Raw genomic sequence first — 16,485 nt, 5'->3', positions numbered from 1 at the left:
TCAGAAAATCTCCCATTTCAGGACCTTTGTCCCAGCTGCTCCTTGTGCTCTAAATGTTCTTCATGTACATGCCCATGCCCAGCTCCTTCACTTCCTTCAGATCTTCACTCAAGTTGCCTCTCAAATGAGGCTGCTGTGTATACCCTACGTAGTACTGATATCCTTATCTTTCCTCCCTCCCCTCTCCCTTTCTCTCTTTCACACACACACACACACACACACACACACACACACACAATAGGCAAGTATAACAAACTTCTTATACTGCTATATTTTCCCCCATAGTTATTACTGTCTTCCCATGTACTCAATTATTATTTTGTTGATAACCTGCTTCCCTTAACTAAAATATAAAGTTTACAGGTGGGGAGGATTTTTTTTTTTTGCATTTTATTCAGTGCTGTATACCAGGGCCTTATTCAGTATCATAGAAAAATGACATCTGTCGAATGAGAAAATGGGGATAGGAATGCTAAGTGTTTTACAAGGAGCATCGACTGTACCTCTGTTTATCGTTTACCAGTGTTTGTGCTAAGATTGAACGGTACAAATATTTCTGAGCTAATTCTATCTTAGTCTGCACCCAAGATATAGCTTATGAAGCTCAGCTTTTATAGCTAAGACTAGTGGCTTACAGAAGAACTTTCACAGAATCTAATTTTTACCTGTTATTTATAACTTCCCTTCTTCAAAAGAAATTTTCATCTCTCCTCATCATACCTGCTCTCATTCTCTACATTGGTTCCATGGGTCATGACTAGAATGAAACTCTGTAGAAAACTTCAAGAATAACTTTCTGTTAAGTTCTCCCCAAATTTCCCATATTGAATACCTTAATCTTTACATAGTAAAATGTTACTGTATATTTTAAATTAATGTTATATAAAATCAACTTGAAATATAATATTCTACAACCATCATTTACAGAGATGAAATAATGGTACTCAAATTCTTTGCTAAGTGACCAAATAGTTGCATCATGAAACTGTTAAAGAGAAAGCAGGATATGTAATTATTATGATGTAAACCCCAGGACTACCCTCAGTAAGGACTCATTGGAAAGAATGCATGCTTCAAGCTCAAAAATGTTCCACATTTTTCCCCTATAAACAGTCACAGAAAATATAGTTTATGAGTTTTAAGTCTATTTGATATCCTTATTTCTTTGTATTTTTCAAAGTGTGAATGATCCTCAGTGGAATATTCACATGTAATCCTTATAAGTTTTTAAATTATGTTCAAACCATAGTTGAAGTATTCACCTGTCAAATTCAAGTAAACAGGCCCACGGATACTAAGACTCATGTTGAGCGGTTGAAGCTGGGTCCTCTCTCCATTCACTTCTTTCACTCCCACTCACCTAGGTAAAGGAACAGTACTGGTCCACTCATGTTACTTAGTCTTTATATGTAGCAATTGGCCAGAAGATATTTTTATTAAGCAGTTGATATACACAAAATAAGCATTGTGCTTGATTTTATAAGGTATTCTAGAGTGTAGAAGTTCTAAACCTTCTGCTTTCAGTGATATATGAACAGTGTATCAAAGTATATCATCATTTTAGAGTTTTGAAATCTTTTTTAAATATAATTTTTGAAAACAGGTAAACATGAATTTCTGTTAGAATTGTGATAATAAGAAAATCCATGACACTATTCTAAAAGTTTTAGAAAATAAGTATACACTAGTGATATCTGAAAATAACTTTCTCCCATTGATGTTGTAGGATCCCACAGCACTCGAGATGGAAATTTATTTCTTCTCTGTGGTAATTTTAGATTATTGTGGAATGTTAGCATTAGCACATTTTAAGACGTTCCATGTCCCCCTTACTTGTCCTTGTCATATCTGATATTTATGTTTGCTAAAAGTGACTTTGTTTTTATTAATAGACTAGGTTTAATGTGGACAATGCCTTACTGAATTAGTAATAATAATTTTATTTAAATATGACTTTGGTGCATTCATCTGCCAATAATCTTTGAATTCCTAAGAGTCTTTTATTTTCCCAATAGCCCAGTTGGTGAATTTCAATTTTCAATTGAATCATAACAACACATGCTGATTAGAGTCTAACTTAATACATGAAGCTTAATGTTAATTTTCCAACTTCAAATCAGGAATCTGACTATTCCAAGATGATTATTTATCTCAAGTGTGATTTTATTTTAAACTTATAAAGCCCACAGCTAGACATTTTTACATGATAAAAAGCTAACATTATGGTGCAAAGGAATTCAGCAAAAAGATTTAGAATTTTTACAGAACTACAAAAATACTGTCAAGAAGAAAAAGGTTTATCTAGAAGTTTTGATAATATAGAACAGAAATAAAAAAATGGCAGTAGTAAATACATAAGCAACTGATGTAGTCTGTGGATTAGTAGATATGTTTGATTAATAAATCCTAATTCCTTTAGAGAGAAGTTATCTATTAATGCTGATAAAAAAGAGGCAGAAAGCAGTTGTCTCAAAGTAAGAACTAAAAATCCAAATGCCACATTTGTTGCTTCACAATACAAACTTTTACTTCGAAATACTTTCATTTCTTATAAATGCCCTGAAAAGGGAAATATATAGTTATTCATCAAAACAAGGATCTTTCAATGGTGGAATCAGATAGAAAAGACAGTATCAAACTCCATAGGAACTGACAAAAAAACAGAATTAGATGATAAAAATCAAATGGGAATAAATTTAGACATTCTATGATTTTATAGAAGTTGTCTTTCATCTTAGAATGGTGAAGACCCTGAAACAATAGACCAGTGCTATCATTTGTAATATTAAGAAATTAGATGGCCTCAAATATCTGCATTTTACAGGTTTCAAAGCTTGCCAAACTATAGAACTAAAACATTAAAAAAAGGAAAATATCTTTTTAAAGAAACATGGCTAATGCAAATGCTGTTTTCTAGAAATATCTGATGCTTGAACAAAGTATTGCTATTTGTATTTTCCATTTCTTCTTTTTAAGGTTCTGTTCAGCGTTTATTCTTCATGTATTTTAACATTTATTGATGGAAGTGAGAAATGCTACTAATTGTTTTGGAAGATGGGATGAAGACACAGTATATGATTTTGAATAACAGAACACATTCTCATAGTAACTGGAAAAATATTTTCAAACAAAATATGAAAATAAGACTTTGATGTCTTACAGTATAATAATAGAAGGAAAATACAATAGTCATTTCGGTTGGTACAATTCTTCTTTCAGAATATGTAATTTTTATGTGAGTTAGAAAACTAAACCATATAAGACATTTATACAATGAATATATTCATCCAAATCATGTACAAAATTACTACTTTCAGCATATTTTTAAAATGTGATTCCTTAATAAATTATGTTTGTGCAGTCAAAACACAGCATTAAAATTTATTAGTCAGTTAATGGAAGTTAATGGTGAATTTATAAATGAAGTTCTGGCTTACTGTGATATATTCTAAGGCCAACCAAAAATAGAGATTCTTTCCCAGAATCCTATGTATTTATAAAGTGCAAAATAAGCACTTTTAGCAATTTTCAAATGTCGTTCTTCCAGATGCATTTAATCCTAAACATACTTGTAGAAACAGAATATATTTTTGCTAAGTCAGGTACGCCTAACTTACCCATCTCATATGTAAAAACTATCCTGACTAAAGTACTCCATGTGTTATAAAAAGATTTTTAAAAAACCTATAGAGACAGAAAGAGTGGGAAGTATTTTAATACTCTTGGAGGGTTGTATTTTCCATGAAAATATCTCCATTCTATAAAACAAACCAAAAAGAAAAAGTCACAACACTAAAATAATTATCCTGAATATATAAATCCTATTCACTTAAAATGGATGCATATTATAAATATAGATAAATTTGCAAGTGAAAAAATTCTATGTATAAATTAAATATTATTAACAGAAACTATTGCAGGGTACTTGTCATTCAGGAAGTCTGATGTGAACCCAATAGTTTTTTCCCAGAATGAGTAGCACTCCTAAAAAGTATTACCACAAAACAAAATCATCACTCCTGATTTGTACCGCTCCACAAATAGCACATAGTCTGAAATATGTGAAATAGAATTCAATAATGCTTTCCTTTATAAAGGGAAAAATGGACTTAAAATTACAAATTTTTACAAAACTATAAATAAGGCAAGATACTTTGTGAGGAAAATAACAAGAGTATTTTTTAACAGATCATATCATCCAACACACTGATAAGTCAAAATATTTCATAATACTAAGATCAACTGAGACATTTAAATGTGATAAAAATTATGACTACAATAAAATATTGAAAAAGCTCAAATGAAGCCTATAGAGAAAAAGTTTATTTATAAGGAATTTCATTCCACATAAAAGCTTAAGTTTTTAGGATCTAAAACAATAAAATAATAATGGCCTACTTTCCAGAGAAAATGTTTCTAAATACCTAATATCAGAAAGATGACGTTGAAGGAAAAATGGATGAATACTTCATTCAATATTAAAGAAGAAATGGTGCTGTGAATTTCCAGAAGAAACAATATTAACATATTCATATTTACATTTAAGGGTATAAATATGCACTAATATAAATTTAACCTTACATAAAAATTGAGAAGCACCAGGTTTGATCAGTGTAAAATAAAGTTATAGCTAGATTTATGCTCTATGTAGCAATTTTATTTTAATTTTCTCTTTTAGAGTTGTTATATTATTATATTAAAGCATATAAAATTTGTTCTCAGCAGAGCAAGCTTCAAATCATTTTAGTTAATTGGCAACTATGGTGGAACATGAAGCATCACTCTTTCCCAGTAGTTTCATTTTAAACAAATCATGCTCACATATAAAAATAGCAAATTGCATTAAATTTTATATAAGACATTTTACAGCTTCTCATATAGGAATAGCTATAAGCAGCTTTCATGGCATATACCAAAGCAAACAGCTTTGAATAAACTCTCTGGCAAGATATCATTCATAGGGATACAAGATACAGCCTCTATCAACTTAATGCTTAAAATATACCACAAAAAGTTGCAGGCTTAAACAAAAAAATGAGCAAAAATTATCCCAAACCTTGAGTGGGAAGTTCTGATATCCTTTATTTCCTCCAGATTGAAAAATAAGCTATCTGGGTATTTCTCCTAATTCCGTCTGGTTAATGCTTGCCACAAAGTCTTAATTCTAAAACTCCCGACTATTTATTCATATTCTCTAAAACAAAATAGTTAGCAGTGACTGGAGTCTCAAACATAATTACTAAATTTTGCTAATTTTACTTAATATGTTCATCTACTTTATATACTATCAGTTTTAGGCTCCAATTAAAGTTACTAAGATGCTTTGATTTAATTTGTCATAAAGTCACCTTTAAAAATAAAATAGATATAAATGTGGGGGATACATTTATAACAGATATGTTATAATAGAGGAAGTTCTTAATTCTTCTCTTTCTCTATCTGATGAGTTTTAAAAGAAGGAAAACAGTCCTGCAAATGAGTAAATTTTGTCTTAAATATGGTATATAAGACCAGTTATGGAAATTGAACAAGTCACATTGTGCATAAACTATAGAATCTTTTTCTTTCTTTTCCAATTGTAGCTAATTATTCCACAAAGGAAAACAAAGTTGAAATAATCAAATTTACCACAACAATGGTTTCTATAATGCTTAAGATAATATCTTATTTTTAAATTCTTATATTTTTACATTATTTAATATCTCAAATTATTATACAAGAGCTTTCCTAACCTGTCATTATTGCCACTATATGCAAAATAAAACACAGGTCTTCAAGATTCATTGCTCAAAATTACATTTTTTTAAATTAGGAAGTTTATTAAGAGTTAAATGCCACTGGGAAAAATTATTCACTCTTCTCTAGATAAAAAAATTATCTAGCCCACAAAAATGCCAATTATCAGGTAATTTTTATTTATCATTTTCCATATTCTTACTTAAGTGCCTAGTAATGCAGACTGAGAAACACATTTCTGCAAGTTCTTCTTGACCTGTTTGGTGCCTCAAAGAAATATCCTTAGGCCAAAACCAAAGCAAAACAAGGCAACTTTTAATAGAAATGGTTAAACATTGTGTGTGCAAAATACAAAAAGAAAATAAGATGAACACAGAGGGAAACAAATTATTTTTGCAGTTCAGAAAAATAGAAACAGAATACTACCTATTCATTCACTGATCATATCACGGATTTTATAAAATTAAATAAACTATTCGTTGTCACAAAGTCTTAAAATTCTGATTACACGTTGCTTTATTCGTATTTTCTAAAACAAATAAGTTTGATAGTTAACAATGACTACAGCCCCTATAACATCCCTAATTTCATATATTGTTTAAAATTATTCCTCTCACAAGAAACATTTTTGAATGACTATACATTATCAAAGAAATTGGTTTGTCCATAAATTTGATGTGTTTGTTGATTTAACACATATAATCAGACAATTTTCATTTGTCAATCAGAGGCATATGTGCTGAACATCTATATAACTTCAACAGCATACATGCTTTCCTCACAAAGCTAAATACCACATCTGTGGCATAATCTGTAACATATCACACAGGGCTTTATACACGCATCAATTCTCAAGCTCACTTCTACGATCTGTAAGTGTTGATGAAGTTGCCAAAGAAATCACATTGTATATAGCAAGCCTTCCGTTTAACTAAGGGAAAGCTTGCTGTTAGCAACTTAGTTTGAAATGTTAACAACTTAACATAACAACATGTCATTAACATGGTAATGACCAATTTAAAAGGAAATTGTACTCTGAGAAATGAAAATATTGGCCATCAGAATGAGAGTTTGTATTTGACAGAGGATAAAATGTTTATAAGTTAATAGCATTAAAAGTTGGAGCCCATTAGGAGTTGGGGTCATGGCTCAGCGGTAGAGAACTCGCCTAGCACATGGGAGGCCCTGGGTTTGATCCTCAGCACCACATAAAAATAAATAAACAAAATAAAGGTATTGTGTCCAAGAACAACTAAAAATAAATATAAAAAAAGTTGAAGCATATCAGAAATTAACCAAAAGTTATACCATAAAAATCAACATACATTCTTTTAGAGATAGATAAGGATTTCTGATATGAATAGTATTTGCATAAATTCCCTTCAACAAAACACTTAAGTCATCAAAGACCAGCTTAACATCCTAATTTTTACTGTCATAAGGAAGAATAAAGCAAAATAAATCTAAGGTTACTTTCTCTGCTTGCTATTATATCAACAACCATACAAGTTGTTTCACTCACAATGCAAATATTTCACTGGCAAGTTATTGTTTTTTTAAAAAAAATTAAGATATTTCAAGCAACTTTCTTTAAGATTTCCTCAATTTTTGACTTTTTAAAAAGTATTAAAACAATTTAATCTTATGTAAACTGTATAAACTCCTTGTTTGGAATTGCAACATAAATCCACTTGAGGTACTGAAATTGTAAGCAAATGTAAAAGTCAAAAGGAGTCAAAAAGCTGTGACTGTTGGTTAGTACAGATAAAGCAAAACTGGAAAGCAGTGTTAAATCATGAAAAGCAAATACAAATGCTTTGTGTTGAAACGAGGCTCTAATTCCAATGAGGAGAGGAGAAATTTTTATTTCAAAGAGAAAGTTCAAAGACTGGAGAGTTCTAAAAGAATTCACGTTATAAGTTAACTGATTAGTTGTGCCACCATAATGAGGGAAATCCTGGCTGGGGGGAGTCACTTCCCATTGTTGGCACCTTGCAAGATTTTGTGCACTTGGAACACAGGGGAGTAGGAACAAGTGGCCATAATTAGTCAGAAGGCTGTCAGGTGAGGCAGTGCTGAGAGAGGGGAAGAATAGAATCTGATAAACAGCACTGGATTCACCCTCTTGTAACTACCATTAATCAAAAGATGTATTTTTATATAAAGAGATTGAATCTGACTTTAAATAACTGAATTATAGACTAAGAAGGATCTGATTCCCTAGAAAATACCTCCCAGAATGACCAAGATGGTTAAGGAGTTGCTGCTGATTGATAAATTTTGTGTCATAAGAGAAAAAATTCAAAATAAATAGCTTAATGTCAGACTAGAAAAATGATTAATCGTATCAAATGTGAAAACCCAAATGATGCCATATATCATTTCTCTAATTTGATAGATCCTACTTTATTAATATAAGTAATTTGCAGCTGAATCAAGTCACAAAGTTCCCTGAAAAGCAAAATAATGTTTCTTCAGTGGAATTTCTGTGTTGAGTACTAAACCCTGGGAAACAAGTTCAGCCGACTCCACCGGCCTTCTAGGCTGGAACACCTGCTTTGTCTTCAAATTTCCCAGATATGCACAGTTTGGAGTGTACCTATCATTTCCCCATAATGATGGTCTTTATTTTGTAATCTCCACAAAGACACTGGCAAGTCTGAGGCTATTCAATGCTCAGTGACATCTTTTTGATGACCATTTTGAATGTCCTGGTGGTGGTGGGGGGGTGGATGTATTCACACTTAGGGGAAGTTTTCAAACCATACAATAAATACACCAATAAAAATCACTGACTTCCTCTGACAAATATGAAACAAAAAGCAGAGCCAGTCCAACTCAAGTTGAACTTTCCAAAAACAAAGTTAAAATGTTGAGCTCACCCATTTCTTACAACCTACCTTGCTTCCTTATGCTCTAATAAATAAAATTTGCATACGAGTTTCTACAACTTACATCCTTGACATTAACTGGCAGTTTCAATATAAATAGTGAAATAACTTATTCCCCAAAATGAGTAAGCCAAATTGGAACACTGTAGAGACATTTTGCTGGCAGTTCCTTAAGCAGTGATTTGTGTAACACACTGGGCAACATTATTGAAGGCTGACAGGTCAACATATTCCAGGAACATGAACTGGTAGTAAGGAAATGAAACAAACAAACAAGAAAACTACACTTACAAACGTATTTTAAAAGGCATCCAGTCATCACTGGGGTGCAAGGACAATTCCTACCTCAGGTAGTCTCTGCGACAAAGGATAAGATTAGCTTTAGTGTACAGGGTGGAGCCCACCTCTCCCAATCGACAGTCGCAGCAGGCACACTTCAGGCAGTCCTCATGCCAGTATTTGTCCAGTGCCTTTAGAAGATACCGGTCCTTGATCTTTCGGTTGCAGCCAGCACAACCTTTCGGCTTGGTGTCTGGCTGAACTGAGAGCATTTGTATACCTAAAGGAAGACAAAACAAAAAGAAAGAGAGCTGAGACTACAAGACAGAATAACAAAGATGTCAAAAGACCTCAAACAAGTTAAATATTTAATGCTGCCTTTTTCCTAGAAGCATTAGATTTTCTCTTTTAGGGATGTACTGAAATCTAACTAAATTTTGGAAGTAAAATGTCTCAAACTTTATAAAAATCCTTATTAAAAGATTGATGAAGTCATACATATAAAGTGGTAATAATAATGAATTCATGTTGTACATGGGAAGTTGACATTATATATGTGAAGTTAAATAACATTAAATCATTCTTCACATAGAGCCATTCCTCTAGGAGGAAAATGTGAGTAAATGGCTAACAATCTGAAAAGAAAGCTATTTAACAAATGAATCCATACACAGTCTACAGGAGTCAAAAATGAATTTTGCTTAATGGTTAAAAATTTCACTTAATATATGGTTGGTGGTGGAAGAAAAGTGCACCCTGTGTGGGATTATATGAAGCTTACTTAGCAGTACAGATGTTTAGAGTTAAAAGTACATAGCACAGCCACCCGAAAAGCTCACCAAACCTTTATTGCTTTTTTTTTTTTTTTTTGCATCCACATACTTCCTTCTGTGTCCTTGATATTTCAAAGTGTTCATTATGTTAAAATCACAAAATATATTTATGCTCACAATCATCAGTCAGTGCCTATATTAAGGGCATGTTACTCAAGTATATACTATTCGCTTTTATATAAAACTTAAGTATAGGATCATTTAATTTATTACTAAGCATGCACTTATTTATTTTTGTAGGTGAAAGCAGAAACAATGGAAGGAAAAGTCGAAATATATATAAATTTATACACTCATACATAAATATACATAGAAGATCTACACATACTATGTAGATACAGGGACACTTATATATTTTTAAAGCTGTATCTCCATCATAAATAAGAAATCTAGCTGGGTTCTGTATGTTTTACAACTTGGCTGAAATCTTTTCAGTGAATGAATATTCACCTTTGAGTTTCTTCTTATTTCCTAGGTGTCGAACACTCAGACTTAAAAAAGCTGGCACAACTATTCAAAGCTTCATCTTTATCACATAACTCATTTTAAGCATGATAAAATACTGCAGACATCATCAATTCAAATTCCCTCATTTTACAAATTGTCATGCAGAGACTCAGTGATGTTAAGAGACTCCTTCAAAGTAGAATAAGAGTTAAATGTGGATTTGGGGACAAGGGGCCTTCTTACAATTCAGAGATACCTCTGCTCTACTTTGCTATCTCTCCTAGGCATAAAGTTTCAAACTTGGATGTAGAAGAATACAAAGCACTAAATATACATGCATTTTAAAAAGTTTCAAGGAAAGAAATGACAACCTATTATTTTCTGCATTTTCTTTGCATTTCTCTTCTACAAATTAGCAAAACCCTCATTTCCTCCAATACCTTCCAATGAAGGCATCACTCCTATTATCCCCTTAGCCTTACTTAAAATTAAAAAAAAAATACATCGATAAAAAGACATCAAGGTATCTCCATAGCTGAGTAACTTTTCTAGGTATAAATAATAAAGTGCCCATAATAACATTAAGATATTGAACTTTGTTTAGAAAATAACTTGTCTGGTGGAGTGGTAGAGTAGGGGATGGCAAGAAAGAAAGCAGGATGGCTGCTCTTTCTGCATGATATGCATAGCTGGGGTTGTCCAAGCTGCAGACTAGCAGCTGGATTTGTACAGAAGAGCAGGTGGTATCCCTATAGCCTGCTTTCTGTTCTTTTTCTTTGAAGGAGCTAGGGCCCAAGTGTAGATTAATCATAACCCTTGATAGCTCTGCTAAATCTCACTCTCTAGAACTTCTAACAAATGAAGTTTCTTTGATCAGAACTAGTTATCCTCTTCTAGCAAGGTTCCACAAGGAATGAATCCCATTAATTACAGTGCAAGTGCCTTTTAGCCACATACCTAAGGGGAGGGGGAAATTTTGATTTACCAAATGACATTTTGGATTTTGTTACTAAAAACATCCAGAAATATATTCAGAGGAGTCATTCTAATTATCTAACTTAGAAGGCTACTAATTTTAAAATAACAAGGCTAAAAGGAAAAAAAAAAATCTTTCCTATGGTAGCTAAGCTATGTTATTTCCCATAGCTGTGTTATTATCATCAAGTGTAGATGGTCAGTTATCTTTATTCAAAATGCTCTGCAACTAAGACAGGGGGTACCAACATTTGGCACAAGCAACACTACCCTGCTTGTCTTTACAAAATGTTTTTGTTGTGTTGACATTTTAATTTAGCACTCAGAGGCCAATTAATATTTGAAACTCTTACATTCTATCTGGCCTTGGGCATAAAGGAAGTTTGATAATTTGCACTCCATCCCCTATCTTCTTTTAGGGGACATTATCACATTTCTCTAGAAAACAGAATCTTTTCGATTCCATGCAAGTTAACAATTGTAGAAAAGGAACTATTTTGTAGTCACCACGTTGCCATGTACCTAAAAAGCATAAAGCAGTCAGTGGCCTCTCCTCATCATCCAGAAGAAAACGTCTGGGTAGAGTTCTGTGTTCGCAGCTGAGAAACATTTCACAAGTTGCTCATAGCACATCAGGACTCATAACTAGTTTTAGATTGGCATGTAAATTGTTCTGAGGGAAATTCTTATTGCCTCTGAGACCCTGCCATTCTGAGTTATTTGACAGTTTAAGGGAAATCATAATTAAAAAAAGACATAAATAATAGCCTGTGCAGTGTGGTGTGCAGAAATAAGTAGAACCATTTCATTTAAACTCTGGTGAGCTTTTAATTGCCTGGATTGCATTGTGAGGCAGCCTAACGGTTGATTGCCTCCATTATGTTCCCTTGTTCTGTGCCATTCATCCGCACAGTCTCAGCTTCAGTAGTTAACACAACAAAGTAACCACAACTCCACAACACACAGGGGTTTAAAAAAATAATAATAATAATAATAAAAGATTTGCAGTACTTAGACACAGTCTTTTATATTTTTGGACTAACTGCATAGAGTGAATGGAAAACATTTTGTCCCTGTCGGAGGATTCACAGAGGACAATTTTGGAAAAGACACAGGAAGAGGGGACATATAAAGGGGGTTGGAAGAGATGAGGTGCCTCCTAAAGATGCTAAAATGGGAATGCAGGTTCTGCAGCTGGGAGCAGTGGCACAGATTAAAAGAATTTGGCCAACATGGCCATTCGATTGCCAAGAGGTACCAAACAAAAGATTTTCTCTCTTCCTGCTCATCTTCATCCTCTCCCCCACCCCCCCAACCCTGATTGGAAAACTGGATTGGGCCTAAAAGCTTGTTTCTCTCTGTTCACTGGCCCAGAGCATCCCTACAGGCTGCAGCCCCCTAAGGGACAACAATGCAAATAGATGTCCCCAGATCTCTGGCACAGGAGCTGCTTAACTCTGTTCTGCCCCTTCAACTCCCAACCCCCCTCCCTATCCTTCTACCCCCCCTCCCCTTTTTGAGCAATGGAGCTGGGAACCAATTTGATTCCCTTTTTCTCCAATGCAGCTGCAAGGCTCAGAGATACTGACATTTTTCCACTCTTATCAGTTTAATTACAGTTACCATGGCAGCAAAGTGCTAGTGCTTGGCAAAGGCCAACAAGAGATTTGCAAGACTGAGTTCAATTTTGATGCAGCTCACATGCAAAATAAAAAAAAAAAAATAAGAAACATACATACACTCTAACAAAGAATCCCTTACGGAGTTTATGCTCCAGCCTTTTGTGGTTGTGTCTTTGCAGCCACACAGGGATGGTTTGCAAAGAATGTAGCAGTATTTGTTGCACCTAGCAAGATTAATTGGTTTAAGCAGCAGTCTCTCAAAGCAGTTACAACAATAATATTTCGGATCTTTCAGAAAGGCACAAAAGCAGCGGAAGAGCAGGAAGGCTTTTGAGCAGCCAAGAGTGCAGAGCGCCGGCAAAGTGCATCTATGATAGATCGTAACCTTACCAAAACTTTTCTCCTTTTTCTGCATGAGTTGAGTTAGGCGTGCCTGAGTTGCAGCAGTTTCGCATTGAGCACCAAGCCCAAAGGTAGAAGTAGAAGGGATTCTCCTTGATTTGGCTCAAGTGTGGACCTGGTGCGCAGCCTGCACCGACCAGGACTCACTATTGTGAAGCCACTTTGGGAGCGGGTCGGAGTGGAGGCAGGGGTGGGGGAAGGGATGAGGGCGGCCAGACAAGACACGGTGCACACACGGAGCCCCTCGTAGTGTGGCTGTGTGCAAAATGATGGCGAATGACAAAGCCACATGCTTCCCTAACTCTGCCCATAATCCTAAAATCCCAGCGGCCCTTTTTAGCTTCCTGGTAACAAATGGATTTGATTAAACTGTCACATGCAGCGTTAGCATAGCATATCATGTTCAATATGAAAAAGATCATAAATCTGACTTGTATTTCATAACAGCAATCTGAGTAGCCCCTGTAAAAAATGTGCTGCATCAGTTTGAATCTCCACCTATTAGGACATAAGCACCTCTTTCCATGGAACCTCTCCCCTCTGGCCACTTCTCGCCTAATCCCCCTCTCCCCGCCCCCTACAACATAGTCACTTTTTCATCCCCAAGGAACAATATTTTGTTATTATGGCTGTATGGGGAGAAGCAGAAGTGTCAACAACAACGAAGAGGTTGTAATTTCAACTCTTTTTTTCTTTCTTTTTTTCTTTTTGTGGGGGGTGGTTCATATAAATTTCAGCAAGTAGAAGAAGGGGTCCCAGTACACACCTAGGATTGAAGCCCCTTCCTAAGAGCTGCAAGCAAACATTTTCCAATTGCAAACTCTCCCCGTCCCTCTCTCCCAGGGAGCCAGGGGTGTGGAAATGCTGCAGTTCATGGTGAACTTTGACTATTATCCACTCGAGTCGTACTTGAGACGTTCCGCGCCGCAGCCGCGCTCTCCCTCCTTCCATCAACATCTTCCGCCTGCATCTATTTCATGTCTCATCATAAAAATAATGAAGCCTCACATGATTTAAACAAAATCGTCTCAGTAGAGCTGCAGCCCGAGCGAAAGTTGCAGTGCGGAGCTGGGTTGCAGCTCCAGTTTATGCCTCATTAGGAGAGGCTGGGAAAGAAAAAAAAAAAAAAATACCCACATCCGCACACGCACGCGCGCACCCGCAGACACACACACCACAAATAAGCAGACGCTTGTGTACACAGTTGCTGCACTTACCTTCTCAATTAAGCGATACAGGGGGAGGCCGTTCAGTAAGCACAGTGGCTGCTTTGTAGCGCTTCTCCTTGGGAAAGGTCAAAAAGAAGCATTGTTTGAAAAAAAAAAAAAGAGGGGGGAGGGAATCTCTATTTTTTAAGTTTAAAATAATGAGGTCCTCAAGGATCCGCCAAGTAATGGTGTTGACCGCATCTGAGCCACAGGTGTTCTCCTTTTAGGCAACTGCAGTCCAAGGCTGTCTCTCTCTGTCCGGGCTCAAGACAACTTACCCCAGCAGCGTGCGAGGAGCCGAGCTGAAGAAGCCCCGGCTCTCAGCAGCAAAATGCAATCCCTTCCCAGCCAGACATAATACAGCCAAAGAAAAGGTCACTCAGTTATTACTGAGCCGGCGGAGCCCAGGCAGCGCTTGTCAAGACCGCAGAGAAGCAGCTCCCTTCCGATTTAAGACTATTTACCTCTCGCCCCCACCCCTCCCCTCTTCTCTCCTTTCCTTCTCTCCCTCCCTCTCTCGCTGGCTCCCTCGCTCGCTCTGCTCTCGAGTGCCTGTTCTGCAGCTCAGTCAAGTACAGCCGCCCTCGGAAAGTGCAAAGCAGCCACGAGACAGATCGGGCTTTGTTGCTAATTTCCCAGGGTGAAAATTTACAAGCCTGCGAGTGCCGTCAGCACAACCGCATGCATATGCTACTCACAAACGCTGGGGACGACCCCGAACACAAAATGTGACCTCTGCAGGAGTCCATTCAGGAAGGACCCTACCTCCTGGTCCCGTCCAAAAGAACTCCTGAGAAAGAACTCCGGAGGAAAAGGGTAGGGTTCCTAAAATAAGCGGGGCATTTCGGAATAGCTGGCCACATTTAAAGCAAATTGCCCTCTACAGCCATTTCTGAAGCTACCAATTATGGAAATTAAAATAAAAGCCAGGCAATCAACCTGCTACCAGGATACCCTGGAAGAGCACACACCCCTCCCTTTTAAGAAATGTATGAGGTGGGGGGTGTCTACAGTTGCCTGGTCACTGACTTCCATTCAGGAACTCTCTGAAGTACCTGCTGCTCCACAAGTCTGCCACACAAGCCCCATCCAGTGAGTGACACCTACTCCCCTTCCTCCCTTCCTCCAGTGGCTCAAGAACCAAACTGAACTATTACCCATTAGCCAATGCTGAACCCCATCACTACCACTGAAACACATGTTCTGCAATTACCTGAATTCCTTACTTTATAAAACTTACATACTTGGATGAAAAACACCCAAGAATGCTGAGAAACATATTTTTGGGACTAACTTGGTCAAAGAAACATAGTTTCATCATCATTTACCAGCCTATTTCACACACTTGTTTTAAGGCCTTGACAGTTTTTTTTTTTTTTTTTTTTTTCCCCATTGAAAGATGTCCCATTCTCCCTAACCTCCTCTCCTCTCAACTTTGCATCTATAAAAGCCACTGGTAGCTTTAAAATATCTTAACTATTTTCGTAAGTTTTCAAACTTCAGTTCTTTTTCTTCTTCTACTTTTTTTCTTTTGCAGCTATTAAAGCCCCCTCACCAGATTTTACAAAGCCTTGTCAAAGGTCAAGCTTAAAAATAGTGCAAATTTGAATGACACTGGCTGAAATGTTTTAAGAACCAAGACAGATTCAATTGTTGAACTACAAAAAAACTTTTTTTCTTCTCTGCACCATCAGTTTTAATCTAGTTCTAGTTTAAAAAAAAAAAAATCAAAGCAGCCCCAGTGAATATTTAAGCTCAATTATGCTCCTCTGCATAAAGAATACTGGCCTAATATTGATAACTTACTTTTTTACCCCCTCCATTCTGAAGACTCATAATAAAATAGTATGTAGCTTGCTTTAAAAGGCAACAAAACTCAGAACTAACCTGAAAAATAACGAAATTCACAGACGGCAGATTAATGAGAACCCCTTCAGTTGATTTGTTCTGTACAGATTTCCTAAGTTTGGCTTTTCTGGCCAGTCTATGCAGGTACCCAGGCACCTCACCCATCCGAACAGTTCCCCGATTATCTACCCCACCTCTCTGCTCCAGCCACTCTGAAAACACCCCAGAGTGTGTGTGCCTGTGT

The 16,485-nt window shown here is 35.9% G+C and overlaps 1 protein-coding gene across 1 annotated transcript in view; it reads right to left on the bottom strand.

Moving 5' to 3' along the window:
* Positions 1–14,142, bottom strand: part of Lmo3 (LIM domain only 3) — a 51,303-nt gene extending 37,161 nt beyond the window's left edge. Inside the window, 3 exon segments of the mRNA XM_026391953.2 lie at positions 8,973–9,186; positions 14,095–14,119; positions 14,122–14,142. Coding sequence (XP_026247738.2) covers positions 8,973–9,186; positions 14,095–14,119; positions 14,122–14,142 — 260 coding nt within the window.
* Between the last annotated feature and the right edge of the window lie 2,343 nt (positions 14,143–16,485).

Source organism: Urocitellus parryii, chromosome 5 (assembly GCF_045843805.1).
Source record: "Urocitellus parryii isolate mUroPar1 chromosome 5, mUroPar1.hap1, whole genome shotgun sequence".
NCBI lineage: Eukaryota > Metazoa > Chordata > Mammalia > Rodentia > Sciuridae > Urocitellus > Urocitellus parryii.
The sequence above is the reverse complement of the archived record's forward strand: the minus strand, read 5'-3'. Positions and strand labels throughout refer to the sequence as shown.